The sequence below is a fragment of the Mesoplodon bidens genome, assembly GCF_964165515.1.
Source record: "Mesoplodon bidens genome assembly, chromosome: 10".
Classification (NCBI taxonomy): Eukaryota; Metazoa; Chordata; class Mammalia; order Artiodactyla; family Ziphiidae; genus Mesoplodon; species Mesoplodon bidens.
Window position 1 is genome coordinate 85,047,723 of NC_138172.1, and position 27,025 is coordinate 85,074,747.

The 27,025-nt window shown below is 39.4% G+C and overlaps 1 protein-coding gene across 5 annotated transcripts; it reads left to right on the plus strand.

The window, feature by feature from the left end:
* Positions 1–2,980: 2,980 nt before the first annotated feature.
* Positions 2,981–26,958, plus strand: SLC17A2 (solute carrier family 17 member 2). Of its 5 annotated transcripts, XM_081245183.1 has the most exons (11): positions 9,307–9,416; positions 11,127–11,338; positions 13,179–13,412; positions 13,498–13,585; positions 21,972–22,058; positions 23,413–23,531; positions 23,654–23,815; positions 24,290–24,422; positions 24,508–24,655; positions 25,431–25,521; positions 26,728–26,958. In XM_081245183.1, the coding sequence occupies exons 1-11, from the start codon at positions 9,389–9,391 to the stop codon at positions 26,860–26,862; spliced, it is 1,437 nt and encodes a 478-aa protein (XP_081101309.1). In that variant the 5' UTR covers positions 9,307–9,388; the 3' UTR covers positions 26,863–26,958. The 5 variants fall into 5 exon arrangements, with proteins under 5 accessions (XP_081101312.1, XP_081101311.1, XP_081101313.1 ...); XM_081245186.1 differs by lacking the exons at positions 11,127–11,338; positions 13,179–13,412 and adding an exon at positions 2,981–5,408 and having other exon boundaries at positions 9,306–9,416; XM_081245185.1 differs by lacking the exons at positions 11,127–11,338; positions 13,179–13,412 and adding an exon at positions 2,981–3,429 and having other exon boundaries at positions 9,306–9,416.
* Positions 26,959–27,025: the final 67 nt, after the last annotated feature.

Here is a 27,025-nt window from a genome sequence, read left to right on the forward strand (position 1 = left end):
GGCTTCCCTGGTGGCACAGTGGTTGAGAGTCCGCCTGCCGATGCAGGGAACGCGTTCGTGGCCCGGTCCGGGAAGATCCCACGTGCCGCAGAGCGGCTGGGCCCGTGAGCCATGGCCGCTGAGCCTGTGCGTCCGGAGCCTGTGCTCCGCAATGGGAGAGGCCACAACAGTGAGAGGCCCGCATACCGCAAAAAAAAAAAAAAAAAATTACATGACATTGTACAAAAGCAAGTCAAATGGTATAGATGCAACTCATTCTATTAAACTGTTGCTTAATTTTCTGTGATAAGGCTGTATCACAATGTATTCTGTTAGTCCCATTGATGAACATTTAGGCTATTTCCAGTGTGTCCTTCCATCTTTTCTTCTTCTAGTTGGATCTTTACTGAATCTGTCTATTAATTCAGAAAAGATCAATATTTTTATGATATTAAGTTCTCCCACCCAATCATATAGTATATAGTTCCATTTAGCCAGATCTTGTTTTATGTCTTTTAATGCAATTTTATTGTTTTCTTCCTTTGAGTCATACTCTTCTTGTTCAAATAATTCCTAAAAAGTTTAGAGTTTTTGTTACTAGATAACATTAAAAGCTTCTTTCAGTTTCCATTCTTGGCTAGTTATTTCTACTACTGAGAAAAGCAATTGATTTTTTTTTTAATGTTTGTCATGTTTCCCGTCAGTTGACCAAATTTCCTTCATGTCTTTGTACTTTAATCCCCAGGGATGTTGAACAATTCTAATTCCCCACACCTGCCTCTATAGCCGTGTTCTTTCTGGAAAGTCCTTTCCCTATATTATTGGCTCTTTCACAGCACCCATGAAGACTGACCAGACTACCTTCTCCAGAAGGCCTTCCTCTGACACCCCTGTTGACAGGGGTCCTTATTTGTTCTCTCCTAGTGCTTTGTGCATGCTTATATTGTTAGTTTTTATTACTTTTCATCCTAGTTGTCTGTCTTTGTGTATAGTCTGGCTCAGTGGACTCTGAACTCTGTGGAGTCATGGGTCAGGTCTTAAACAAATTGATATTCTCAGAAGCTAGCATCCTGTCTGGAATATAATAAATTCTCAAAAAAGAGTGTGGGATTGAACTGCTCTGATTAGAAACAGCTGCTAATGCCAGGCCAAAGAGACTTAACTTTTTAAGATTCTGATTTTTTCTGCTACATTACTCTTGATATTTGTAAATAAGTTATAGATACTTGTTAAGTGTGGAGCTCGCTGAGTTGATTTAACACTTTGTTATGTGAAAATCATGATGGGGGCTAAGGGGTTTGGACCAGCTACAGAAATCTTGATTTTTAATGGCAAGCGTGACTCAAGAATTCATCCATTCAATGAACTAATGTTTATTGAATATATTCTATAGTCCAAATACTGTGTCAAGAGCTATGGATATAGAAATTCTCAAAATACACAAGATTCCTTCAGGGAGCTTGCAAAATCCAACTATAGGATTACACTATTTAAACAAAATATGTAGCTTGAAAAATATAGTTTGAACCTTACTTCTGGCATTGGACACTGTTGATCACTCTTTCCTTATAATATTTAGTCCTATTTTGGGGATCCAGTCTCAGCTACTTTTTCTGCCAAGGCTGCTGCCAGGTCATGCTGTACCTTTGCACAAATTAGAAAATGTCACACCTTCATTGGGGCAAGCTAGGCAAAAGAAGTTCTCATTTGCCCTCTTTTTAACTATTTTTATTGGCTGACCAAGTACAGAATGACTTTATAATAAGTCATAACCAGAATTTTCAATTACAGGAAGGAAGACACTGTCGTTTCAGCTCTCCATGCTACTTCTCCACTTTTCAAAACTGGACTGTGGTAGGCTGAGGAATGCCACCTGAAGATTTTCACATCCTAATCCCCGGAATCTGTGAATATGTTACCTTGTATGGCAAAGGGGACTTTGTGTGTATGATTAAGGATTTTGAGACATGAAGATTATCCTGGATTTTCCAAGTGAGCCTGCTGCCTTTAAAGATGGAGGAAGCGGCCATGAGCCAAGGGAGGCAGGTGACATCTAGAAGCCAGAAAAAAAGAAATAGATTCTCCCCTAAAGCCTCCAGGGAGAGTGTGGCCCTGATGGCATCTTGATTTTTGGCCCAGGGAAACCCATTTGGGACTTCTGACCTCCAGAACTGTAAGAATAAATATGTGTTGCTTTAAGTCACTAAGTTTGTGGCAATTGATTACAGCCACAATAGAACACTAATACAGAGGAAACAAGTAGCTAAGCTAAGGTGCTGGTTCCAATAGGCTCCTTGGGCAAGACTAACTGGGACAGGGAAACTCAACTAAGGCAGTTTAAAGCTAATAAAGGCAGAAAGGGCAGGACTTCACCTCATTTTATAAGGGCTGAGAGTCAAACTGGGAAGACCCAGTAGCAACCACAGTACAAAATTTAAGAATCTCAAATAAAACACAAGTCCAAATACCAAGAGTCAAGCAGAGACTGGATGAGAAAGAGCACAGATAAGAAGCAGGAAGGAAGGATGCAGGGTAGCTTCATGGGAAGATGTCAGAGTAGCCAAAGTTCACATTTATTAAGCTGTGGGCACCAAATTCTTAAGGAAAGTCTAGATGATTTAACAGAACCCTTTTATGGGAGCATCTCATTTATTGAGGACCTATTACTGGTTAGCATATGTATTTCATTTTATTTGCCCAATAACCCCATGAGTTGAGCATTAAACCCTTGTTTTACTAAGGTAGAAACCAGTTCAAGGAGGTTAAATGACTTGTCCAAGGCCGCAGAAAACACTAGGAAATGAAGGTGGGGTTGACCTCATTCCTCCAGTCCCAGGAGCCCTGATCTTTCTTCCACATCATGCTGTCTTCCCTTCAGGAAAAAGTTGTGTTGACTTTTTCAGCTGTCTGCAGAGTTCAAAGCAGAAAAAACATGGTGTCATCTTTTGAGATATTCTATCAGTGAGAACTTGAAAATGAAGTTAAAAATTAAGCGGCAAAGCCAAACCCAGGCTGTCTGCTCCGAGAACGTAGGGCTAAACCTAATGCAGTCTGCCTGCCGTGTGACGCATTATTTATCCTTGTGAAATTGTGGAATAATTTGAAAGAGAAGAAGGGACGAAAATGCCTTCTTTCTTCAAGGTAGCCTATAGTCTAGGGCTTTCAATACTGATTTAATGGTGAAGGTAAGTGCATTTCTTCTTTTGGGGTCAGAGGATAATTACTAATCAATCAGAGATCCATTAAAGGGAGGGAACAGTTTAAGGGGAAGTCAGAGGAAAACATTATCAGCAGCCTAAGGATCTCCACCTGGGAATGGTTTCTGATTTCAAAATGAAGAAGAAACTTTCTAAAAAATGTAATTGACTCAATCAAGACCCTACAGCAAGGCTTGAGAGGCCACCAGTGTCAATGGACTCTGTGGACAATTGTCACTTCTCCAAGGATTCCGTAAGTATTTACTGTGACACCTTGATGAGTTGAACAGGCTTTGGCCGCAGAATAAAATACTGGATCAGAACTAACGAAGTTTGGGATTGGGGACTGTGATTCATGGGCCTTTTCAGATTTCTGTATGTAGTTGAAATTGTCTCTCAGGAAAAGGAGAATATGAACAAACAAAAATTGAAGGCAAGAAACCTTCTACACTTGTGGAGATCACCTGGTTTGTTGCCCTCATTGTATAGCTGAGGAAAGGTGCCCCAAGAGATTACTGTTAGTACCTATCAGTGCTGTGATGGGAAGGCCTAGGGGAAAAGACCCAAGGAAGGTTCCCTCTCCCAACCTACCCAGAGAAAACCCCAATTCCATAGCAGAGATGGACTCATACAGGCCTGGAAGACATAACCTGAGGTTGTTCCTTGGAGGAAAGGTGCCCAGGCACTCCTGTGTTATTTCTTGGTGAGCAGAGCTGTGAGTCCCCTGTGGGCAGGGCCCCAGTTGCACCTTAATTTTGACCTAACCCTGCCTTCTAGGATTACCTACTATTGGTGCTTAGTACATTTTTCTTTTTCTTTTTTTCAAGATTACATTCACATGAACTAACAGCATGATGTAAATGATCTACTGGAATAACCAATTTTATTCCAGAACTACCAATCTTTCAGAAAGGTAAATAGGTGATAAAAGAGGCCTCAGTTTTACTAGCATGGAAGAAATTACTTCTTGGCATGTTCTCTGATGTTGGTAGCAAGGTGCATCCCTTCCTCATCCATCTTCTGGATTCTAGTCCAGAAGAACCCACTTCTAAAAGGAAACATTTAAAACCAATTTAACAATCAATCAAAAGCATTTTTATAGAAAGATATTTCATGTGCTGTAAACCTGTATTTATTAACCTGAGAGGGCCCAAGTGCCATAAACCTGTATTTATTAATCTGAGAGGGCCCAAGTGCCAATCTTGTGACTACTTATTATTATTTCTGTTGTTAATATCAATAACATTTTATAATGTATGATATTTTACATTGAGAAGGCATGTCTCATACCTTTGTTTTCATTCCCAATAGTCCTGTGAAGTAATATTATCCCCATTTTTCCTATGAAACTGTGACAGCTCTGAGATCTTATAAAATCTGCTCTGCTTTACTCAGACTGTGAATGACAGAGAAGAATTGGTCCTTGGATACCCTTTGACCTGCAGGTTCCTGCTCTTTCAACCAAAAACATTTACTCTGAGTAAACTAGGGGACTCGGCTAACAGAGGTGATGCAAGACAGGCTCAGTATTAAAGGAAATCTAAGAGCAACAGAAAGACCATTATAACGAAATAGTGAGTTCTAGACTAAGAGTAAGAGGATAAAAATTATATTGCTTATGCATGTCATCTTGTCTATGTCTATATTTTTATACCAAATATAACTATTTTGTGTCATAAACTTATTTTTAAAGTATAGAATTTTCATTTTACTTAATTTTAATTCATTTTTTCTACATCTATTTACACTTTTTTTTTTTTTTTTTTTTTCGGTACACTGGCCTCTCACTGTTGTGGCCTCTCCCGTTGCGGAGCACAGGCTCGGGATGCGCAGGCTCAGCGGCCATGGCTCACGGGCCCAGCCGCTCCGTGGCATGTGGGATCTTCCCGGACTGGGACACGAACCCACGTCCCCTGCATTGGCAGGCGGACTCTCAACCACTGCGCCACCAGGGAAGCCCGACAATGTTTTAATTGGGCTAAAACTCATTCCACTGTCTCTAAGTGATATCAATTATGCCAATTCTCAGATCCCATACTATCATATGCTTCTGTGATTATTTTAGAAAAATAGTTGCCATTACTATGTCACAGAAGGACCCTCTTTTCGATTGGTTTGGGATGTCTGCCTGATTTCTGCATTTGTCTCATACACAGGAAACAGGGCAATTAACAACTGAAGTTAGCTTTCAAGGCAAATTTCAAAGTAGCATTTGAAACTATGAAAGCCAAGGTAAGGATGGCAGCAGATGGAATGGGAACTGAAGTGATGGGTTTGTGATATAATTCCACTAATCAAAAAAGCAAGAAAGAGTAGTCTTTTTTCTTTTTTAAAATATTCAAAGCTCAACCAGAATGTATTTTCATCATCAAATTTCCTTCTGGAATAAATGATTAAAACTTAATTTAAAATCGTAGATAAGCAACAAGGATATACTGTAGAGCAGAGGGAATTATGGCAATTATCTTGTAATAACTTAGAATGGAGTATAATCTGCAAAAATACTGAATCACTATGCTGTACACCTGAAACTAATATAATATTGTAAATCAACTATACTTCAATTAAAAAAAAACTTAACTTAAATTCATATAAATTCCTATCTGGAATACATTAAAATGAAACTACCCAATTGTATTTTAAGCTTGTGCTTAAAATATGACCATAAAGAGGAAGTAGTATTAACAGATAGAAAAAAGCAGTAGTCTGGGCATCGGGAGACCTGGTGCTGACTCAGTATACTCTGTGACTTGAAGCAACTTGTCAAGCATTCTGCACATCAGTCTCCTCATCAAAAAAAAAAAAAAAAAAAAAAGAACAGTTGGGTCAGAGAATCTCCAAGTCTCTTTCAGCTCTAGAGCTCAATGTTTGTCAGATTGGTTGGAGAGGTTGGTGGGAACCTTTAATTGGAGTACATGTACTTGTAGGTGAGTGTACAGTAAAAATTGCCTTCTGTCAAGTCTTGGGAATCTTACACAACAAGAGAGATCAAATAGAAAATGGTCCAAACTCCGGGTCAACCAGGTGGCCACTCCGTTTCTTCAGCTAAGATCTGAGTGTAGAGCCCTGAACTGAACTCCTGATATCATCCAGATGTTAGCAGGACTGGAAAGCCTTCCAAAGCACAGCAAAACTTTTTGACTCACCTCCTAGAGAAATGGAAATAAAAACAAAAATAAACAAATGGAAACAAATGAAACTTAAAAGCTTTGCACAGCAAAGGAAACCATAAAAAAGACGAAAAGACCGCCCTCAGAATGGGAAAAAATATTTGCAAATGAAGCAACTGACAAAGGATTAATCTCCAAAATTTACAAGCAGCTCATGCAGCTCAATAACAAAAAACAAACAACCCAATCCAAAAATGGGCAGAAGACCTAAATAGACATTTCTCCAAAGAAGATATACAGACTGCCAACAGACACATGAAAGAATGCTCAGCATCATTAATGATTTCTCACTATTCATTAGAGAAATGCAAATCAAAACTACAATGAGCCACATCTTTATCCATTCATCTGTTGATGGACATTTAGGTCGCTTCCATGTCCTGGATAGCACAGGTAGATCAGCTCAGTGCTTTGTGACACCTAGAAGGGTGGGACAGGGAAGGTGGGAGGGAGGGAGTCACAAGAGGGAAGAGATATGGAGATATGTGTATATGTATAGCTGATTCACTTTGTGATAAAGCAGAAACTAACACCATTGTAAAGCAATTATACTCTAATAAAGATGTAAAAAATAAATAAATAAAATAAAAACTACAATGAGGTATCACCTCTCACCAGTCAGAATGGCTATCATCAAAAAATCTACAAACAATAAATGCTGGAGAGGGTGTGGAGAAAAGGGAACCCTCTTGCACTGTTGGTGGGAATGTAAATTGATACAGCCACTATGTAGAACAGTATGGATGTTCCTTAAAAAACTAAAAATAGAACTACCATATGACCCAGCAATCCCACTACTGGGCACATACCCTGAGAAAACCATAATTCAAAAAGAGTCATGTATCAAAATGTTCATTGCAGCTCTATTTACAATAGCCAGGACATGGAAGCAACCTAAGTGTCCATCGACAGATGAATGGATAAAGAAGATGTGGCACATATATACAATGGAATATTACTCAGCCATAAAAAGAAACGAAATTGAGTTATTTGTAGTGAGGTGGCTGGACCTAGAGTCTGTCATACAGAGTGAAATAAGTCAGATAGAGAAAAACAAATACCATGTGCTAACACATATATATGGAATCTAAAAAAAAAATGGTTCTGAAGAACGTAGGGGCAGGACAGGAATAAAGATGCAGATGTAGAGAATGGACTTGAGGACACGGGGAGGAGGAAGTGTAAGCTGGGACAAAGTGAGAGAGTAGAATTGACATATATACACTACCAAATGTAAAATAGATAGCTAGTGGGAAGCAGTCGCATAGCACAGGGAGATCATCTCGGTGCTTTGTGACCACCTAGAGGTGTGGGATAGGGAGGGTGGGAGGGAGATGAAAGAGGGAGGAGATATGGGGATATATGTAAATGTATAGCTGATTCACTTTGTTATAAAGCAGAAACTAACACACCATTGTAAAGCAATTATACTCCAGTAAAGATGTTAAAAAAAAGCACAGCAAAAGCCAACATGTTTCCTGGTGATGACATTCTCTTGTTGGCAACTGGGCATCTATTTGCGTCCATTGTAACAAAAAAAGAAAATTTCAAAACTCAGATGGGGTGATTTTGTTCTCAGAATTCTAGAGCCATTTGGTAAGCAGAAAACTATCCTGACTGGCTTTCTGAAGCCTAATTATTGTTCCTTCAAAGACACTGAGTATAAAATAACTACTAATTGTTTAAAAAATCACTTGATAAATATGGAAAATCATAAAGAATTACATGACCACAGTGTGTTCTGTAACCCAGAAATAGCCATTGCTGGCACTTGTGTGAATCCATTTCTCTCTTCTTGGATGTGCGTGTATCAACACAGGCATAGTGCTTGTTTTGTATACTAGAGTACAGGCATTTCCTTAATATTATTGCATATCTTTGAAAACATTATTTTAACAAAGTCCACTATAAGAATCTATTAAAATTGACTCACCAAACCCTTATGGTTAGGTTAATTTGTCTCCAATATTATGTTGTAATAATACTGCAAAGCATATTTTTGAACAAAATTCTTCACCTGTCTCTTTCATTATGATCCTCCATCCTCCATTCTTAAGTGTGCAGATAAGTCTTGTTAAATGTATGTGCAGAAAGAATGCAAAGTTTTGAATGATGCAATATAAGCATGATATATGTGTTTGTGAGGTCATGGATGCTTCAGTTTAGGAATGAGTGCAAAACTTATGATATTCTTAGCATGAGGATTGTACCTAAAAGAAATAAATGTATGAATCCCCAAATATTGGGGTACAGATATCAAATTAGATGTGTCCATTTCACGGTCATGAATTCCCTTTACCTGTCAAGTAGCTGGATTTATTCATAATTATAGTAGAAAGCCCTCATTCAGGTGATTTGAAGAACTTTTCAGCCCAGTAAAGTGTGCAAATTATGTTAGCAAAGACAAGAATAAACATTTTAAACCATTAAATACTACTAGTATTATATATATGTGTTATGCAATGTCATTCTTCATGTTCAAAGAAGGAACCACAGGACATTGCTCTGGTCGTGCAGAAAGATGTACAGAAACATGGTCAAAATGAAAGAAAGGGCTGCTCTGGAACTTTCCTCCCCAGCTCTTGGGCTTAATTTTCCTGTCTTCTGACCTTGCTTCAAGCCATAATATGCCTTACCTTTGCATGGTTCTCTGTGGTTTGCAATTTTCTCATTCAGTTCTTGCAGCACCACTCAGAAAGGAGATTTATTTTTATTTAACAGACAAGGAAATGGCCAATTAGAGAATTTAAATGACTAGCTCTACGTCACTTAGCTGGGACTTAGCCAGATTTCTTATAAAAATCGAGTCCTCTGTAAGCATAGCAATAAGGAAGCATACAGCAAAATGTAAATCATATACCTGTGTTGGGTCAAAATTTCATTGATGCTGAGAGAATGCAACATTAACACGAGAAAATTATTTGTGTGTCTTGTTTTGTATTGTTCTTCTTCCCCATAGATAAAAGCCCATCGTGGTAAAAGAGATTCAGGGCAGAGGGAATCTCCCCCACAAAGTGTGGTATCATTTCCCAGAGGAGCCAAATGGATGAGAAGCCTTCCACCAGGAAAGGTAGAGCCACATATCTCTCTCTCTCTTTTTCTTTAAAATTTATTTATTTGGCTACACCGGCTCTTAGTTGCGGCACTCAAGACCTTTAGTTGCGGCATGTGGACTCTAGTTCCCTGACCAGGGATCAAACCTGGGCCCCCCTGCATCAGGAGCATGGAGTCTTAACCACTGGACCACCAGGGAAGTCCCAAGTCACATCTTGTATTTGCAGGCTACCTTATGGACAAGTGGAAGCTTTATTTCCACATCCTCATTCTCCATTCCTTCTCCTTTGTTTTTTATCAAGCCTCCCTGTTGTGGAGATTCTCCCAGTATAACACTGGACCAGATCCAGCCCCTCATCCTGTTACCTGCTACTTTTTCCTTAGGGAGCCCCAATGAGGTATCTATGAGAAATTACATCAAATGATCACTGAATCCCAGGACATAAGGAATGGAATGAGTCCAGAAAAAGTCATTTTAAACAAACCCCTAACCCATATATGAGTTCCTGCTACAATATCTTTGCTATGTAGCTGGTTATTTCCCATGAGCTTTGGAAAAGTCCAGTAATAGGGAAATAATTATTTTGCAGGCAACCAAATCTCATCCCTGAGCCTATTTGGTCATTAAAAATTATTTCTCCCATTATATATATATATATATATATATATATATATTTTTTTTTTTTTTTTTTTTTTTTTTTTTTTGCGGTATGCGGGCCTCTCACTGTTGTGGCCTCTCCCGCTGCGGAGCACAGGCTCCGGACGCGCAGGCCCAGCGGCCATGGCCCACGGGCCCAGCCGCTCCGCGGCATATGGGATCCTCCCGGACCGGGGCACGAACCCGTATCCCCTGCATCGGCAGGCGGACTCTCAACCACTGCGCCACCAGGGAGGCCCTATATATATATTTTTATATGTTTATCTGTTTCTTCACAGGTTCTCTCTTTGTTTCTCTTTAGTCCCATTTCTCCAAATGTGCAAAAAAATTTAATCCATCATTCACATGGGAACCCTTTCAATATAGGCCCATTGTTCCACTTCACGGGGACCTAAAAGAACTTGTTGCTCTTGTAACACAATGACAGTTCCTCCAGTACCATATCACCTACAAACAGTAAAAATGGTTCCCCATATTAGTTTCTTTTAAGCTGAATATATGTGAAGGCAGAGCCTAGTGACATACAACAAAAATACTTCCAAGTGAACATTACACTAAGGAGTTAGTGGTTGTGCTCATTTATACACTATGTATCAGGTATTTTAAAAGAGAACCCTTGGATGTTCACTTAATTCAAAGGCAGCTCTCTAAGTATAAACTTTCAAGCTTTATGGTAGATGAATAAGCAAAACAGATGGGACCACAGACTTGAGACTAGGAGACTCAGGTTCTGTGACTGGCTCTTCCCCCATCTTCCTCATTCACTTTATTTTGGAACAATGTGACATAAATGCCTTCATTTAATTTTTCTTATATTTTCATCTGCTTCCCACACCTCTGAAAAAAGGCCATATTTGTTTTACTTGATGGTAAAATCCCCGATTTATTGTCTTGAAGCCAACTAAAGAATATGACAAAGAAGGGTTGTCGTTATGATTATTTCGGTGAAAAAAGATAGTGGGACTGCATGAAATCATCTGTAGTTTTCTCAGACTTAGCAGCGGGAGAAATGGAAAGAAGGTGATCTCAGTCAGGATACTCACTACAGACATCTGTGTTATTCTCTAGTTCCTGAATTCTGTTCATTACGCTATGGACTGGCTCTCATCATGCACTTCTCAAACTTTACTGTGATAACCCAGCGTGTGAGTCTGAGCATTGCAATCATTGCCATGGTGAATAGCACTCAGCAGCCTGCTTTATTCAATGCCTCCACAGAAAGATCTCTTGCATTCACCCTCAATCACTCCAACAGATCCACCAAGGAATTTAATTCGGGAGTAAGTATAATGGAGAACAAGGCTCTTTGTTGAGAGGGAAAAGCCAGTTTGAAAGGAAGAATTGTATCTTGATTCTGTGGCATATAGAAGCATGAATTTTCAGTGGCAAACTAAAAAGGACTGGAAGTACTTTTCTTTGAGATATTGCTTACCTCTGTGATTAAAATAGTCTCACTGAGATTATTATGATTACAAGGTTGGGGGTGGGGACTATAGGAAAAAATTGTGAACACTTCTAGAAAGGAATAGATTACTGGGTATCTTCAATGAAAAACTAGGCACTAGGATATATCTATGCATATCCTTCTGCCTGATTCTAAGCAGGTCTCTGTACTTTTCATAGTCTTTGAGCCATTTTACAACTCAGTAAGTTCTATATAATAAATAGTAATGCAAATGATTCTTGCCCATAGCTCTGCAAATGAATTTTCTTCTGTGAAAAATCAATTGCTACTCTCCTCCACTTGCCCCTCAGTTGAATAAGCCAGTTTTGCTATATATTTAAAATCTATTTCAGCACTACTTCCTACTTATAAATGTGTGGGTCTTTGAATTCTCCTTTGGGCCAGTTGTAACATCTTACCAATTCCCCCATTAATCAATGAGTTAAATAAAATCTTTATTACATGTTCATTTTTTAAGAATAAAAAGAAGAATAAGATAAGAATCATGATTATAACCCATTTAAATTTTTTCTTTAAACTAACATTTTTTTTACATTTCTAAAGTCATCCCCATATTTTATGATTTTGTTACCTTGGAGTCAGCTTTTTTTATAATGACCTCTCTGTCTCCAGTCTTTCTTCCATCATTCATTCTACACATTCACACACCTGTGCTTAAGAATCCAGAATACCTTCAAGTCGCGAACTCCTCTCTTAAGATGCTGTACTTCTCCAGAACCTGGGCCCACTTCTCAGCACACTCATATCTGCTGTCAGTGGCTCAGGGAGAGTCTTTGCTCTGAGCAAGTCAGAGTCCCGGTTAGTTTCATTGGGTATCATTCCAAATACTGCAAGTCCACTTCAATAAGAATGAGTTTTCCTATTTCTCTTTACACAAATCATAGGCATTCTTCAAAGAACGGTTCAAATACTTCTTCCTTCCTGGGACCTTCCCACATTGTTCTTGCCTCTTCTTAAAGTCCCTATTTTACTGCCATTCATCCTCAAACTTGAATTCTGACATGAGTCATATATCTTGTATTATTTATAGTTATTTTAAGTGGACAAAATATTTCATATTTTACATTTTTTTGCTCTTTACTTCAATTTATACCATGATGCCATGTATCTAGTGGTCTACCAAAATTATTTATTGGGTTACATCAGAAGAAAATGTGATCTTATTAATGTGTAATATGTGTTTTAGGAAGTGACCTCTGCTAGGGCAGACCATGATTCCTAAACTTGATTTTAGGGACTAATTTTGATCAACATTCAGTAAAGATGTGTTTTCCTTACTTTTTGAAATGAGAGTCAGCATGTCACCTGAATTATTTACTAGAACCAAAATAGTTAAAAGAAGCTCTTTCACTATATTTCATTTACATCTTCCTATCAACTACCTATGTAATCATTTCTTTATCTCTTTTCTTCTTCATTTCTCTATTCTTTTTCCTTTTCTTCTTCATTTCTCTATTTTTTTCTCCCTCTGAGAGGAGCAAATTAGAGATATAATTGGTTGTTTGGAAAAGGTGGAATATTTGTTTGGTAAAAAATGGAGGAAAACCAAAATTGATATTTTATAAGAGGGTCAAAACACCAAGCAGCTCTGGCTATAAATCAGAATTTTTATAAAAGAAATTCTTAGCAAAGAATTTTCCTTTTTTCCCCCCCAGGCCTCTGTATATGAATGGAGCCCAGAGACTCAGGGTATCATCTTTAGCTCCATCAACTATGGGATAATACTGACTCTGATCCCAAGTGGCTATTTAGCAGGGATATTTGGAGCAAAGCAGATGCTTGGTGCTGGTTTGCTGATCTCCTCCCTTCTCACCCTCTTTACACCACTGGCTGCTGACTTTGGAGTGATTCTGGTTATTGTGATTCGGACAGTCCAGGGCATGGCCCAGGTAGCCGATTACTTTCTCGTTCTGTGTGGGATATGGATTCCTGAATTCTACTAGAGATCAAGAGTCTTAATGATTTTCATTTCAGGGAATGGCATGGACAGGTCAGTTTACAATTTGGGCAAAATGGGCTCCCCCACTTGAACGAAGCAAGCTCACCAGCATTGCGGGATCAGGTAAGGATATACATATAGATCACAACTTTGTAATCTCCTTCACCCTATTACATCTTTCCTTCTATGCATAGGATGGTTTGAGGGACAGGGAGAAAAGTGCTGTAAAAATATTCAACAATGTAAGACAGTCACATAAAAAATAAGACAGATACATCTGTGCTGTAAAGCCACTAAGACTCAGAAGCAGAAAAGACCATTGTGAGCATTGTGAGGGTAGACAGAAAAGCATTGTAGGGAAAAGTTTAGAACTTTAAGAATTTGCAAAAATACAAAAAAAAAAAACCAAGTAAACTGTATAAACACCATTTTAGCAAAGATATGCAAATGAGAATTAAGACTATCAGTGGTAAGGAGATAAATCAGTCTGGAAAGTAGAGTTTCAAGAGCCCACAATATTCTGAGTTCTTTACTCTTCTGAGCTAATATTCACAATATCCCTTTGAAGATAATTTTTAACTCTCATTTTCTTTTCTTTTGAATTTTATTTTATTTATTTTTTTATACAGCAAGTTCTTGTTAGTCATCCATTTTATACACATCAGTGTATACATGTCAATCCCAATCTCCCAATTCATCACACCCCCACCCGCACCCCCCGCTGCTTTCCCCCCTTGGTGTCCATACGTTTGTTCTCTACATCTGTGTCTCTATTTCTGCCCTGCAAACCAGTTCATCTGTACCATTTTTCTAGGTGCCACATATATGCATTAATATACAATATTTGTTTTTCTCTTTCTGACTTACTTCACTCTGTATGACAGACTCTAGATTCATCCACGTCTCTACAAATGACTCAATTTCGTTCCTTTATTGGCTGAGTAATATTCCATTGTATGTATGTACCACATCTTCTTTATCCATTCATCTGTCTATGGGCATTTAGGTTGCTTCCATGACTTGGCTACTGTAAACAGCACAGCAGTAAATATTGGGGTACATGTGCCTTTTTGAATTATGGTTTTCTCAGGGTATATGCCCAGTAGTGGGATTGCTGGGTCGTATGGTATTTCTATGTTTAGTTTTCTAAGGAACCTCCATACTGTTCGCCATATTGGCTGTATCAATTTACATTCCCACCAACAGTGCAAGAGGGTTCCCTTTTCTCCACATCCTCTCCAGCATTTGTTGTTTGTAGATTTTCTGATGATGCCCATTCTAACTGGTGTGAGGTGATACCTCATTGTAGTTTTGATTTGCATTTCTCTAATAATTAATGATGTTGAGCAGCTTTTAATGTGCTTCTTGGCCATCTGTATGTCCTCTTTGGAGAAATGTCTATTTAGGTCTTCTGCCCATTCTCTGATTGGGTTGTTTGTTTTTTTAATATTGAGCTGCGTGAGCTGTTTATATATTTTGGAGATTAATCCTTTGTCCATTGATTCGTTTCCAAATATTTTTTCCCTTTCTGAGGGTTGTCTTTTCGTCTTGTTTGTAGTTTCCTTGGCTTTGCCAAAGCTTTTAAGTTTCATTAGGTCCCACTTGTTTATTTTTGTTTTTATTTCCATTACTCTAGGAGGTGGATCAAAAAAGATCTTGCTGTGATTTATGTCAAAGAGTGTTCTTCCTATGTTTTCCTCTAAGAATTTTATAGTATCCAGTCTTATATTTAGGTCTCGAATCCATTTTGAGTTTATTTTTATGTATGGTGTTAGGCAGTGTTCTAATTTCATTCTTTTACATGTAGCTGTCCAGTTTTCCCAGCACCACTTATTGAAGAGACTGTCTTTTCTCCATTGTATATCCTTGCCTCCTTTGTCATAGATTAGTTGACCATAGGTGCGTGGGTTTATCTTTGGGCTTTCTATCTTGTTCCATTGATCTGTTTCTGGTTTTGTGCCAGTACCATATTGTCTTGATTACTGTAGTTTTGTAGTATACTCTGAAGTCAGGGAGTCTGATTCCTTCAGCTCCGTTTTTTCCCCTCAAGACTGCTTTGGCTATTCAGGGTCTTTTGTGTCTCCATACAAATTTTAAGATTTTTTGTTCTAGTTCTGTAAAAAATGCCATTGGTAATTTGATAGGGATTGCATTGCATATGTAGGTTGCTTTGGGTAGTATAGTCATTTTCACAGTATTGATTCTTCCAATCCAAGAACATGGAATATCTCTCAATCTGTTGGTATCATCTTTAATTTGTTTCATCAGTGTCTTATAGTTTTCTGCATACAGGTCTTTGTCTCCCTAGGTAGGTTTATTCCTAGATATTTTATTCTTTTTGTTGCAGTGGTAAATGGGACTGTTTCCTTAATTTCTCTTTCACATTTTTCATCATTAGTGTATAGGAATGCAAGAGATTTCAGTGCATTAATTTTGTATCCTGCAACTTTACCAGATTCATTGATTAGCTCTAGTAGTTTTCTGGTGGCATCTTTAGGATTCTCTATGTATAGTATCATGGCATCTGCAAACAGTGTCAGTTTTACTTCTTCTTTTCCAAATTGTATTCCTTTTATTTCTTTTTCTTCTCCGATTGCCATGGCTAGGACTTGCAAAACTATGTTGAATAATAGTGGCAAGAGTGGACACCTCTCTTGTTCCTGATCTTAGAGGAAATGTTTTCAGTTTTTCACCATTGAGAATGATGTTTGCTGTGGGTTTGTCATTCATGGCCTTTATTATGTTGAGGTAGACCACCTCTATGCCCACTTTCTGGAGAGTTTTTATTATAAATTGTTGTAGAATTTTGTCAAAAGCTTTTTCTGCATCTATTGAGAGGATCATATGGTTTTTCTTCTCCAATTTGTTAATATGGTGTATCACATTGATTGATTTGCATATACTGAAGAATCCTTGCATCTCTGGGATAAATCCCACTTGATCATGGTGTATGATCCTTTTAATGTGTTGTTGGATTCTGTTTGGTAGTATTTTGTTGAGGATTTTTGCATCTATATTCATCAGTGATATTGGTCTGTAATTTTCTTTTTTTGTAGTATCTTTGTCTGATTTTGGTATCAGGGTGATAGTGGCCTCATAGAAGGAGTTTGGGAGTGTTCCTTCCTCTGAAATTTTTTGGAAGAGTTTGAGAAGGATGCGTGTCAGCTCTTCTCTAAATGTTTGATAGAATTCACCCGTGAAGCCATCTGGTCCTGGACTTCTGTGCGTTGGAAGATTTTTTTTTTTTTTTTTTTTTTTCTTTTGCGGTATGCGGGCCTCTCACTGTTGTGGCCTCTCCCGTTGCGGAGCACAGGCTCCGGACGCGCAGGCCCAGCGGCCATGGCTCACGGGCCCAGCCGCTCCGCGGCATATGGGATCCTCCCGGACCGGGGCACGAACCCGTATCCCCTGCATCGGCAGGCGGACTCCCAACCACTGCGCCACCAGGGAGGCCCAGGAAGATTTTTAATGACAATTTCAGTTTCATTACTTGTGATTGATCTGTTCATATTTTCTATTTCTTCCTGGTTCAGTCTTGGAAGGTTATACCTTTCTAAGAATTTGTCCGTTTCTTCCAGGTTGTCCATTTTATTGGCATAGAGCTGCTTGTAGTAGTCTCTTTTGATGCTTTGTATTTCTGTGGTGTCTGTTGTAACTTCTCCTTTTTCATTTCTAATTTTATTGATTTGAGTCATCTCCCTCTTTTTCTTGAGTCTGGCTAAAGGTTTATCATTTTTGTTTATCTTCTCAAAGAACCAGCTTTTAATTTTATTGATCTTTGCTATTGTTTTCTTTGTTTCTATTTCATTTATTTCTGCTCTGATCTTTATGATTTCTTTCCTTCTGCTAACTTTGAGTTTTGTTTGTTCTTCTTTTTCTAGTTCCTTTAGGTGTAAGGTTAGATTGTTTGTTTGAGATTTTTCTCATTTCTTTTTTTTTTTTTTTTTTTTGCGGTACGCGGGCCTCTCACTGCTGTGGCCTCTCCCGTTGCGGAGCACAGGCTCCGGACGTGCAGGCCCAGCAGCCATGGCTCACAAGGCCAACCGCTTCGCGGCATGTGGGATCTTCCCAGACCGGGACACTAACCCGTGTCCCCTGCATCGGCAGGCGGACTCTCAATCACCACGCCACCAGGGAGGCCCAAGATTTTTCTAATTTCTTGAGGTTGGATTGTATTGCTGTAAACTTCCCTCTTAGAACTACTTTTGCTGCATCCCACAGGTTTTGGATCATCGTGTTTTCATTGTCATTTGTCTCTAGGTATTTTTTGATTTCCTCTTTGATTTCTTCAGTGATTTCTTGGTTACTTAGTCACGTATTGTTTAGCCTCCATGTGGTTGTGATTTTTACGTTTTTTTCCCTGTAATTGATTTCTAATCTCATAGCACTGTAGTCAGAAAAGATGCTTGATATGATTTCAATTTTCTTAAATTTACTGAGGCTTGATTTGTGACCCAAGATGTGATCTGTCCTGGAGAAGGTTCCATGCACACTTGAGAAGAAAGTGTAATCTGCTGTTTTTTGATGGAATGTCCTATAAATATCAATTAAATCTATCTGGTCTATTGTGTCATTTAAAGCTTGTGTTTCCTTATTAATTTTCTGTCTGGATGATCTGTCCATTGGTGTAAGTGAGGTGTTAAAGTCCCCCACTGTTATTGTTTTACTGTTAATTTCCTCTTTTAGTGCTGTTAGCTGTTGCCTTATGTATTGAGGTGCTCCTATGGTGGGGGCATATATATTTATAATTGTTATATTTTCTTCTTGGATTGATCCCTTGATCATTATGTAGTGTCGTTGCTCATCTCTTGTAAAATTCTTTATTTTAAAGTCGATTTTATCTGATATGAGTATTGATACTCCAGCTTTCTTTTGATTTCCATTTGCATGGAATATCTTTTTCCATCCCCTCACTTTCAGTCTGAATGTGTCCCTAGGTCTTAACTGGGTCTCTTGTAGACATTTATATATGGGTCTTGTTTTTGTATCCATTCTGCAAGCTTTTGTCTTTTGGGTGGAGCATTTAATCCATTCACGTTTAAGGTAATTATTGATATGTATGTTCCTATGACCATTTTATTAATTGTTTTGGGTTTGTTTTCATAGGTCCTTTTCTTCTCTTGTGTTTCCCACTTACAGAAGTTCCTTTAGCACTTGCTGTAGAGCTGGTTTGGTGGTGCTGAATTCTCTTAGCTTTTGCTTGTCTGTAAAGTTTTTGATTTCTCCATCGAATATGAATGAGATCCTTGCTGGGTAGAGCAATCTTGGTTGTAGGTTCTTCCTTTTCATCACTTTAAGTATATCATGCCACTCCCTTCAGGCTTGTAAAATTTCTGCTGAGAAATCAGCTGTTAACCTAATGGGAGTTCCCTTGTATGTTATTTGTCATTTTTACCTTGCTGCTTTCAATAATTTTTCTTTGTCTTTAATTTTTGCCAATTTGATTATTATGTGTCTCGGTATGTTTCTCCTTGGGTTTATCCTGTATGGGACTCTCTGCACTTCCTGGACTTGGGTAGCTATTTCCTTTCCCATGTTAGGGACGTTTTTGACTATAATCTCTTCAAATATTTTCTCTGGTCCTTTCTCTCTCTCTTCTCCTTCTGGTACCCCTATAATGCGAATGTTGTTGCATTTAATGTTGTCCCAGAGGTCTCTTAGGCTTTCTTCATTTCTTTTCATTCTTTCTTCTTTATTCTATTCTGCAGCAGTGAATTCCACCATTCTGTCTTCCAGGTCACTGATCCATTCTTCTGCCTCAGTTATTCTGCTATTGATTCCTTCTAGTGTATTTTTCATTTCAGTTATTGTGTTGTTCATCTCTGTTTGTTTGTTCTTTAATTCTTCTCGATCTTTGTTAAACATTTCTTGAGTCTTTTCGATCTTTGTCTCCATTCATTTTCCGAGGTCCTGGATCATCTTCACTATCATTATTCTGAATTCTTTTTCTGGAAGGTTGCCTATCTCCACTTCATTTAGTTGTGTTTCTGGAGTTTTATCTTGTTCCTTCATCTGGTACATAGCCCTCTGCCTTTTCATCTTGTCTATCTTCCTGTGAATGAGGTTTTTGTTCCACAGGCTGCAGGATTGTAGTTATTCTTGCTTCTGCTGTCTGCCCTCTGGTGGATGATGCTATCTAAGAGGCTTGTGCAAGTTTCCTGATGGGAGGGACTGGTGGTAAGTAGAGCTGGCTGTTGCCTTGGTGGGCAGAGCTCAGTAAAACTTTAATCCACTTGTCTGCTGATTGGTGGGGCTGGGTTCCCTCCCTGTTGGTTGTTTGGCCTGAGGCGACCCAACACTGGAGCCTACTGGGCCTCTTTGGTGGGGCTAATTGCAGACTCTGGTAGGGCTCACGCCAAGGAGTACTTCCCAGAACTTCTCCTGCCAGTGTCCTTGTACTGACGGTGACACACAGTCACCCCCCGCCTCTGCAGGAGACCCTCCAACACTAGCAGGTATGTCTGCTTCAGTCTACTATGGGGGTCACTGCTCCTTCCCCTGGTTTCTGATGAGCACACTACTTTTTGTGTGCCCTCCAAGAGTGGAGTCGCTGTTTCCCCCAGTCCTGTCAAGGTCCTGCAATCAAATCTTGCTAACCTTCAAAGTCTGATTCTCTAGGAATTCCTCCTTCCGTTGCCAGACCCCCAGATTGGGAAGCCTGACGTGGCACTCAGAACTTTCACTCCAGTGGGTGGACTTCTGTGGTATAAGTGTTCTCCAATTTGTGAGTCACCCACCCAGCAGTTATGGGATTTGATTTTATTGTGATTGTGCCCCTCCTACCATCTCATTGTGGCTTCTCCTTTGTCTTTGGATGTGGGGTATCTTTTTTGGTGAGTTCCAGTGTCTTCCTGTCAATGATTGTTCAGCTGTTAGTTGTGATTCTGGTGTTCTTGTAAGAGGGAGTGAGAGCACGTCCTTCTACTCCACCATCTTGAACCAATCTTAACTCTCATTTTACAAAGGAGGGAATTAAAGTATGCAGAGATTAAGTAAATTTTCCAGAGACAAATAACTAGCTAGCAGTAGAACTGAGATTTGAGCCCCAGCAATTTGGTCTCAGAGTGCACACTCTCAATCACCATGCTACACTCCCCCACCAGAGCTTGTGATCATAAGGACTTGATAACTACATCATTGCTATTTGCCCCAACTGGTAGCACTGAGAATGTGTACTTGAAGAACAGAACTGAGGGTCATCAAGCCTCTCACTCTCCAGTCCAATGCATGGCTGCATCCTGCAGATTTTTACTCCAAAGCCACTGTCCCGTGTGGCTCCTTCCATTGCAGTTGTCAACATCTCCTCTATCTACAAATGCTCAGTTGGTCTTCTCTCTCCTCTAGCTTTGTTTCCTTCAAACTTCTCATCAAAGCCAAGTTATCTCCCTAAAGCACAGACAGGGCATTTTTGCTAACCCGCTTGGGAATCTTCAGTGTGTGCCTTCATGATTACAGAAGACTGACCTCCTTATTGCATGGATACAAAGATGATCTACCATTTGGTCCCAACTTGCCTTTGCACTCAACATCCCTCTGTAAGCAATGCTCAGATTGTAGCATGTACAGTCTGCACTTAACTTCTTTCTGGCTCTATTTCTACTGGCTCATTTTCCTGGAAGGTCTTTTGCTCCCAGCTTCTTTTACCAAAATTCCATCCATCCTACTATTAGTTCATGTAAACAATTTGTGAATCTTATCATCAGTTTTAATTTTCTCCTCATGTATACTTTCAAAGGAAATTGTAGTTTTATTATCATATTTATATTCCACATTCTTTTTTTTCAAATTGCATATATTGGGACCCATTGAAGGGGTCATAAAATCAATTAAGTAGGTCAAAACCAGTATTTTTAAAATGAAAGTGCATAGAATAGAATGAAAATTTTTGGAGGAAATTGCACACGATAAGACTAAGTATTGATTCATGAAACTCTTGTTTGAAGTGTGTGTGTGTGTGTGTGTGTGTGTATTTGTGTATGTATTGTGTTGCCATGAAAGATACATTTCTTATTATGGGTCTCTGAAAAATATGTTCAGACTCCAAGGTCTACATTGTGTTACACTTATAATAGTGAATTTTGTTCACGTTTTTCTCTGCAACTGGGCTGAAATCCCCTTGAGGTCAAGGACTTTATTTTATTAGTTTTTGTAAGAGTTTCCTTTTCTGTTGCCAACCTCATATTGCCCCTGCCAGAATGTAACTCTGATTATAAGGAAATACTGGTGGGCTATGTTTGCAGAGAGGTTCTATGACAAATAAAGGGATTTGTATTTGGTCACATTGGAGTTAAGGAGCCATTGAAGTGTCAGGTGGCATATTTTTATTATTTATTAATTCTAATAACTTCTCATGACTTTATTGGGGGAGATCTGTGAGCTGGAAGAAAGACTCTCATCACCCAGTAATTCTAAGTCTGCCACCTCTTTGTTGGGACAACATCCAGGGAAGTCACTCAGTCTCAACCTTTGCTATTTTCCTCAGTGTTTTTTTTATCCCTCTTCTCTTCAGGGGCAGCGTTTGGGTCCTTCATCATCCTCTGTGTGGGGGGACTAATCTCACAGGTGTTGGGCTGGCCTTTTATCTTCTACATCTTTGGTGAGTCACTTTCTCTTAACTCCTAACACCTCCACTTCCCAGGCATTTGTTTTTATGCTTACATTACCTATCGCCCACATTCTTCCCATTTGAGAGAAAATGTCCGTTGTTAAATGGAAGATGACGAAGAATGTTGAGGGTTGGTAGATTTCTTAGTCTAGTCTAAGAGATGACCATCTGCATGGTGTTGACTTCTGAGAAATCAGGAGTGTAGCCTTACACACCCACCCCAGGCATCTTCTGTAGAATCTCTGCCACCACGTCTGAAACACCAGGTCTAGTTGCTCTGTGTGGTTAACATGTCAGAGCTGGTGAAGCACATTTTCAATATGTCTTCATATTTTATTATAATTATTATTTCTACCAACATGCCCTTAACCTATTTTCTACCAGGTGAATCTTGCAAAGCTCAAATTAAACGTACACCTCCCTATGGGGACTACCAAGACTTATCGCATCAGATTAAGTCTTTCTGTCCTCTATGATGCTTACTGATAATTTCTTTTCTAGGCTGTGTTGGCATGTAATTATTTATTTCCCCTTCTCCCTCTCCACTAGATTATGAAATGACCGAGGCAAGAAATTCATTCCATATTTTTTTATCACTTTGGTACTATCATAGTACCTGACTTATAGCTTTATAAATAAAATAATGGATAAATCCAGTAATTAGAGGAAATTTAAAGAACATTAGTCCACAGAGTCTTTTAACATAGAACCTCTTCAGGTGACAAATCTCAGCAATGAGACAAGTTTCTATTCTCAATATGGTTCCAGCTAGGATGGCTTTCTCATTAATGATGCTAATCCCAGGTCATTTTTGTCCACACATGTTGATCAGGTACTGTCAAGAAATATTTTTCTGGAAATCCATAATGGATGTATTGTTTGAATACAAATAATACTGTCTTTTGCAAATGTGTTGGAAAATTTTCCTTGCCACACTCATTTTATGGCAGGTTGTTTTGTATATGGATGAATACTTTTCTCTTCAATCCTGACTATTCAGATCTTCTAAAATAAGACAGTAAAGTGTGTATTAAGAAGTTGTTGCTAATGACACACCACGATATATCCACTGGAGTCTGAAGATTAACTAATCAGCTATACAGTGGTACGTTCATGCTCCTGCTCTGTCGAGAGGGCTCTGACATTGATAAATGGCACTCTACTTTTAGTCAAAAGGAGATTTGTAGATGAGTTGAGATGAAGAAGTGGGAAACTTTAGCTCATGATGGTGGAACAACCATGAATTGATATGTGTGTTTTGGGGTGAGGTGTGCTACTTCAGAGGAAACTCCCTTCCCCTAGCACACAAATCTACCTGAAAACTAATTGGACACCAGCTTCCCAGGTAGCATTGGCTGTGTCTGCTGTCTCCTGTGGTTCATGGTGATTTATGATGACCCCATGCATCACCCATGCATAAGCGTCAGGGAAAAGGACCACATCGTGTCTTCACTGGCTCAACAGGTACAGTGCAGCCCTTCTACCTGTGGGCCATGCAGAGATCTCCAGGGTAGGGTGTGGGGCTCTCAGGAGAGGCATCCTCTGTCCTGTTCTAATACCCATACTGATTAGATATTTCCTTTCAGTCCAGTTCTCCTAGACGATCCATCCCCATAAAGGCTATGGTCAGATGCCTACCACTTTGGGCCATTTTCACGGGTTTTTTCAGCCATTTCTGGTTATGCACCATAATCATAACTTACCTACCAACGTACATCAGTTCTGTGCTCCATGTCAACATCAGAGCTGTGAGTATGCTTCCTGTACTTCTATGAACATGATAATGGCAATAAGAAGAAACAGTTCTGTGCTGCCTACTACATTCTGACTTTACACATAACTACACATTTAACCCTCACAATGATTGAGAGACATTGTAATGATTTCCATTGCAAAGGTGTAGAAATAGGGACATAGAGGGGAGATGACTTGCCCTGGATTACACAATTACTGAGTGGTAGAGCTGCTGCGGTATCTATGCAACACTGCCATACTAGCTGATGCTTCAATTTCCCTTAGAAATGAGTAGTGCTTTTCTCTGGAGACCAGTGTAATGCAAGTGCTGGCTCTCTTACCTGAGAAAGTGTGCTCCTCATGTGGAAAAGGATGCTAATTTCCTTAAAGCAACTCCAATTGGGCTAATTGTTGGTCTGTGTAACTGATAAACTCTGGTGCCATATGCACCTCTGTAACTACTCACTGTATACATTTCCTTCCTTCAGAGTGGGGTTCTGTCCTCCCTGCCTTTTATTGCTGCCTCAAGTTGTACGATTCTAGGAGGTCAGTTGGCAGATTTCCTTCTGTCCAGGAATCTTCTCAGATTAATCACCGTCCGAAAACTCTTTTCATCCCTAGGTAAGGATGGGGGGACTCGGTTAACCAATCCCTTTATCCACACATGGTCAGAGAAGTTTCCTGATGGTGTGTCCCCATTTCCCAGGGCTCCTCCTTCCATCGCTGTGTGCTGTCGCCCTGCCTTTTGTGGCTTCCAGTTACACAACAACTATTATTTTGCTGATACTTATTCCTGGGACCAGCAACCTGTGTGATTCAGGATTCATCATCAACACCTTAGATGTCGCTCCCAGGTAAGATTTTACCTGTTTGTTCCCCTCCCCCAGGCCCTTCTGGAGGTTTAGGCCTCAGTCTTCTTGCAACTACTTCTTGTTGTTGACATGCACAAAATGACGTCAGAGTAATAGCAAATAACTAGAAATGTCAGTATGTGGCCATGACCTAAGACGTTTTTAGAAAAACAGTGCCCAATCCTGGCCAGTAACAAGTAGATGAAACTTCCTTAGCTTCTCCACTAGAGATTAGACTGTGTGTTCTGGGAAAGAACCCACACACGTGTTTTGGAAAAGCTTCCAGAGTGTTGATGATATTAGCTACCACATATGTATACACCTGTCCTGAGCCAGATCCTATTCAAAGGACTTCTCATATATCAACACATCTGGTCTGCATAACTACATGTCCTATTGTTATTCTCACTTTATAAGGGAGATGATTGAGGCACAAGAAATTTAAGTGACATGCCTGAGGTCACACAAAGGCAGAGCCAGGATTTGGACCCAGGCTGTCTGTCCAGTGTATGTTGTCTCATCCACTGCACAAACTGCCTGCCATGCTGAGATGCTGGGATGGGAACCTGGGCTCCTGAGAGACAGAATTGTTTCCTAGTTGTTGAGTTGGTGGATAGGTGATTTCAGGTTTGGCAAACAGACATTGCCCTAACTATCTTGAAGTGAACAGAAAAAACTGCATTAGGCTAAATGACTTTGCTACTAGAGCTGAACTGCATTAAAGTTGAGTTGCTGAAAAGTGATAGGCAGCTTTCTGTATAAAATCATCTCCCCGCAGGTATGCAAGTTTCCTCATGGGAATCTCAAGGGGATTTGGGCTCATCGCAGGAATCATCTCTTCTACTGCCACCGGATTCCTTATCAGTCAGGTTGGGCCAGTTTATTGAACATCTGCAAGTGGCAGGTATTGTTTTAGGCACTGGGGATTCACAACAGGGCCTCTGTTCTCAAGTATTGTATGGCCTGATGGGGAAAATAAGCCTGGTTGCCAACACAATTACTCTATTCTTAGGGGACTCTAAATCAGAGTCTGGTAGTTCATATTTCCCAGGGAAAGAGAAGTAAAAGCTGAAATTCTAAAAATGAATAGGTATTAGATTAATGAAAATGAGCAGTTCAGGCAGAGAAAATAGCACATATGACTTCCTAGAGGAACAAAAGTATGAAACAGCTCTTGATTATGAACAGAGTGAATGATACATGTCAAGGATAAGAGATGAAGACACAGGATCAGAAGGGGAAGGTTATGAACATTCTGTTCAGATTAATTCCAATTTCTAAAAAAAAATCACACAATGGAAACCCAAAGGGTCCCAAGGCCAGCTTGAAGAGAGGTTAAATCTTGGGTGGAAAGAGAAAGGCTGTGACACAAAGCAGGGAGCATAGCCTGTGAGGATTGCTCAGTACCAAGTGTGGGCTGATAGGGAGGATGGAAAGGCAGAACCAGGCTGGTATGGCAGGATGACATGAGCCAACTTACAGAAAAAGATTTGTTTTGTTTTCAATACATCTCTAGGTGATCTATTTTCAGGTTGATTTTGACCAAATTTCTAGGAATCCACTTTGACTATAATGTCAGAAATGAACTGTGACTTACAAGGGCTGGATGAGGAAAATCATACAGTCAGACCAAATGTAACTCACATCATATTGAGATGTCCATCCAGGCGGTTGGTGTGATTGATGTCAACAGTCAAAAACAAAACAAATCAGAGAGAGCACAAGAGTGAAAATCTTAAAGCTGTTGTTTTAGGCATAATTTAAAGTGAGTAATACGATATTTTCAAGAATGTTGAGATCCAAATTTCTAGAAAAACATTAGTGTAGGTTAATTTATTTGGGTTTAAAGAAAAGTTCATCCAAGCCAGAACCCAGTGTTCATTTTAGCATCCTCTTGTTTCCATCAGTTTCATAAAACCTTCTTTGAGACTTCAAGGTGCTCAGTGGTTATTGCATATTGTTCCCTAGATTCTTTGTGATCAGTGTTGTAATATACAAAATGGAGGATTTCTAGAACTAGTGGAGAAGGAACTGTGAGGCTGATAATTCTGTGTATTTTTATTTTTTTTCTCCAGGATTCTGTGTCTGGATGGAGGAATGTCTTTTTCCTTGCTGCTGCTGTCAACATGTTTGGCCTGGTTTTTTACCTCACATTTGGACAAGCAGAAATCCAGCACTGGGCCAAAGAGAGGACTCTTACCCGTCTCTGAGGATATAGTTGCAGATTTAAATGTAGTACTAAGCATTAACTTTTTCAACATTTTTTCCTTATCATCATTCTTTTTTCATATTCTTGGCCATAGGCTCAGCAGTTCTCAATTTTGGTTACATGTTAGATTTCCCTGGGGAGTTTCTAAAACATACAGATGAATG